Source organism: Cariama cristata, unplaced genomic scaffold, assembly GCF_000690535.1.
Source record: "Cariama cristata isolate BGI_N322 unplaced genomic scaffold, ASM69053v1 scaffold8945, whole genome shotgun sequence".
Classification (NCBI taxonomy): Eukaryota; Metazoa; Chordata; class Aves; order Cariamiformes; family Cariamidae; genus Cariama; species Cariama cristata.
In genome coordinates this window covers 62,476-65,767 of record NW_009616928.1, presented here as the reverse complement: position 1 = coordinate 65,767, position 3,292 = coordinate 62,476, and the positions used below count along the sequence as shown (strand labels likewise).

At 34.0% G+C, this 3,292-nt stretch overlaps 1 protein-coding gene across 1 annotated transcript in view; it reads right to left on the bottom strand.

Moving 5' to 3' along the window:
* Nucleotides 1–390: 390 nt before the first annotated feature.
* Nucleotides 391–3,292, bottom strand: part of CNTLN (centlein, centrosomal protein) — a gene marked incomplete at both ends in the record, with an annotated part of 61,287 nt that continues 58,385 nt past the window's right edge. Inside the window, 2 exons of the mRNA XM_009700326.1 lie at nucleotides 391–468; nucleotides 1,815–2,000. Coding sequence (XP_009698628.1) covers nucleotides 391–468; nucleotides 1,815–2,000 — 264 coding nt within the window. The remainder of the gene's footprint in view (nucleotides 469–1,814; nucleotides 2,001–3,292) is intronic.

The window sequence follows — 3,292 nt, the reverse complement described above, 5'->3', positions numbered from 1 at the left end:
AATAAAAAATCTCTTTTTCCTAAGAGGTATGAGAGAATGGATCCTTTTCACTCCAGCAAGCATTACACACTGTTTCAATAATTCAATTAACATATTTGCCAAGATCTGTGCCATTTTTCTCCAGCATTGTTTCACTACTTTTAGCTGTTAAGTTAGCTATCACATATCTTTAGTTAACATCTCTTCAGTTTTATCCAGTGACTCTTATTTCAACACAAATAAAAAGAAAATGCTACTAAACAAGGATTTTACATTGCCTTACCACAGTATAGTTTGGGACCATCAATGGCAACATAATTACAAATGCAAGCAATTAATTACAACCTAAAAACACTTAGCTACTCAGAGTAGAAAGTTATAATTCATTAAGGGAAGAGGTAAATTTAGCACCTGTGCTTCAAGAAGCTTCTGTATATACTGCAGCCATTCTTTATCTTTTTCAAATTCCATTTTTGTCTTTGTTGTTTCCTAAAAATAGAAAAATATAACATAAAGACAATGCGTTGACACCATCTGAGAAGAACATAATGAACAATAAAGGAAATGTGTAACTGGATATACCTTAAATAAATAACATGTGGAAGTCAGAACTATGCTTGCAAAACTAGTTATCTGAAGAATATCCACCAAGTTTGAGGGCTCTGTTAAATTTATAAACCTACCCTTGTCTGTGTGTGTTCCTAGAAATGTGCAGGGCATGTTCTTTTCATATGAATATATAGGTGTATGTGTGATCCATGTCTTCATATGTAAAGTTTCCTGAGTCTACACACTGATAAATAGAATATGTATCTAAAATTTTTGTAGTGTAAATTCATCACCTGTATTTTAAATTCATTTCCTATTTATAGTTAAGTATGTTTATATGTTTTACACATATATTCACAACAGTGATTACAACAAAAGATAGAGGATGTAGAAATTTACTTTGAGAATGAGGTAAGCACGGAACAATTCGGTCAAAGTGAATCACTTTACAGGGGTGTATAAATGTTAGTAAACAGGGCAGGGATTGGTCCATTTTATTTGTATTCATGAATGTAATCCGTATCAGTGCACACGCATACAATGCACTTTTACTTAACAAATGTGAAAACTCTCGTTTGTGACTTCTGTAATATAAAGCTCCAAGAAGGCTAAACCTAAGTCATCACCAGAGTACTGTTACAGTCCAATAATGGCCAACTCCTAGACAGTCTAATTAAAGTAAATGTACAGGCTTCTTCATGTATTATTTGACCAGGCCTAAATAAATCTGGATAAGAAATCCTATTACTGTATCTATTTAATAGAGGATGATTTGATGAAATACTATCAAATATTTCAAAGTAAAATATATGATAGAATCAACAACAAAAAAAGGCAATGGATTCCCCCAGAAAGCATCTGCCTGCTAGAAATACCTTTAATAGGTATCACAATTCAAGAAAGGAAGCATCAATGGAATCAATCTGGCATGGCAAGACACATTCTAATTTTGTTTTCATTAATGCAGAAGTCTATTTAAAATGTATAACCCTGCCAAATAGTCTCATGAAAAAAGGAAACTACTAAGGATTTTCAAATAACATCTCTATATCTACATGCTCAAAACAGTATATTTATATTTTATTTATGCATGCCCAAAGTCTTCCCACCTTATGAGTCTCTAACCTGACCTTTTTATTTAAATTCAACTGTTCTGTTCTTTTTGTGCTGCATATTGCACAATGAAATTCCAGTCTTTACTTGAAAATCCTTTTCCTCAAGAATGGAAATATACAGCACCTTCTGATCTAGCCCCTTTTCACTCAAGAGTCCTTAAAATAACTTACCTCATCATCTTCTACTTCTAATATCTCCTCAAGATCAGTAGTTGAAACATTAAGGATAGATGCTGCCAACTGAACAGACTCTTGGGAAAGACCCTTTTTGCATGCTCTCACTTCTCCCATTTTTTTTGCCTGCTTGATTTTTGTTCTCAGCTCTTGTACCCTGTGCTGTAACTCTCTGGTTAGAGCCTAGAAGATGCAAGCAAAAAATACTCTGTTGCAATTTTTCTTAAAGTGCAAACACTATGGAAAAAAACAGTATCATTTAGGCTAAGCTCCTTTAGATGGGAATTATCTTCATTCTGTGTATTGGTTCAATAGGACACATGCTGCAATATTAAATAACATGCTATTTGAAACACAAAATATGAATTAATACATAAAACCAGAAAATGTTCTATAATATAGGTACAATTTTTTAAAAGTCTTTACCTAAATAACTACATTGATAATGCCATCAGTAATAAGATAAAGCAGCTTCCACAGAATCAATCAAAAATCCTTTCCTGATCCAGTCTATCAGAAATGTTATTGAAATAACAGAAGTGTCAGGCTTTACTGCGGTCAAACAGAGATATTTTTAAAGCTTATTCATACCTCACTGCATGAAGAAACACCAGAATACTTCTTTATTCAAAACCTGAGATTTTGGTTCTCACTAAGATAGGGTAATTCAAAATTGTACTGGCTACTGATTCTTCCCAATATAATGTCTACAATTTAAATCATCACAGTAGTGGTTATCCATTGTTGGTAAGCAGCATACCCTTGGAGCACACAACCCCACCATGTTATTATTCAAAGCTGGCTTACAAAGGACTGTATTCTCTATGCAGTTGGCCCACACAGAAGGCCTACCCAGGCCAGGCAGTCCCTTCGTGAGGGTGCTCTTAGCAGATAGTAGGTGTTTTAAACACATACCAGCTCAGGCGGTGGGAAGAAGATTGTTCTTTAACCCTGGTTTTGACAAGGTCTGAAGCACGGTTGCCAAGAGAAGCCTCAATTTTAGATCCCATTTCTGCTGTTGAAGACTTTTACTTAGTTTTAAGAAAGAACTGGAGCCTGATAGGATGTCTGATGCTGCTAATGCTGCATAATTAAACTGCCTTTATTGTCATTATTACTATTTCTAGTGACTCATAAAGACAATAATAATAAAGGACAATTTTTCTATGATAATTTCTGAAATGTGGTATACTCTACTAAGCCAGAAAGACGTTTGCAGCTTAAAAAAAATCCGGAAAAACAGAAGAATACTATTAAAAGAAAACTATTTGAAAGGTTTAAATGATAGGAAAGGAGAACCATTATCTGGATTGAATTAGGGATTACCAGGATTTAGTGAAGCTGATGCAAAAACCTAGGAAAAGTAAAAAAATAGCAAGATGACTAAACAAAAAATTGTTCTTGTGGTTAACAGGAAAGAAGAAACCCAGCAGGGGTGAGGCCACTCTCCTTTGTTTATTTAAAATAGTATGAAA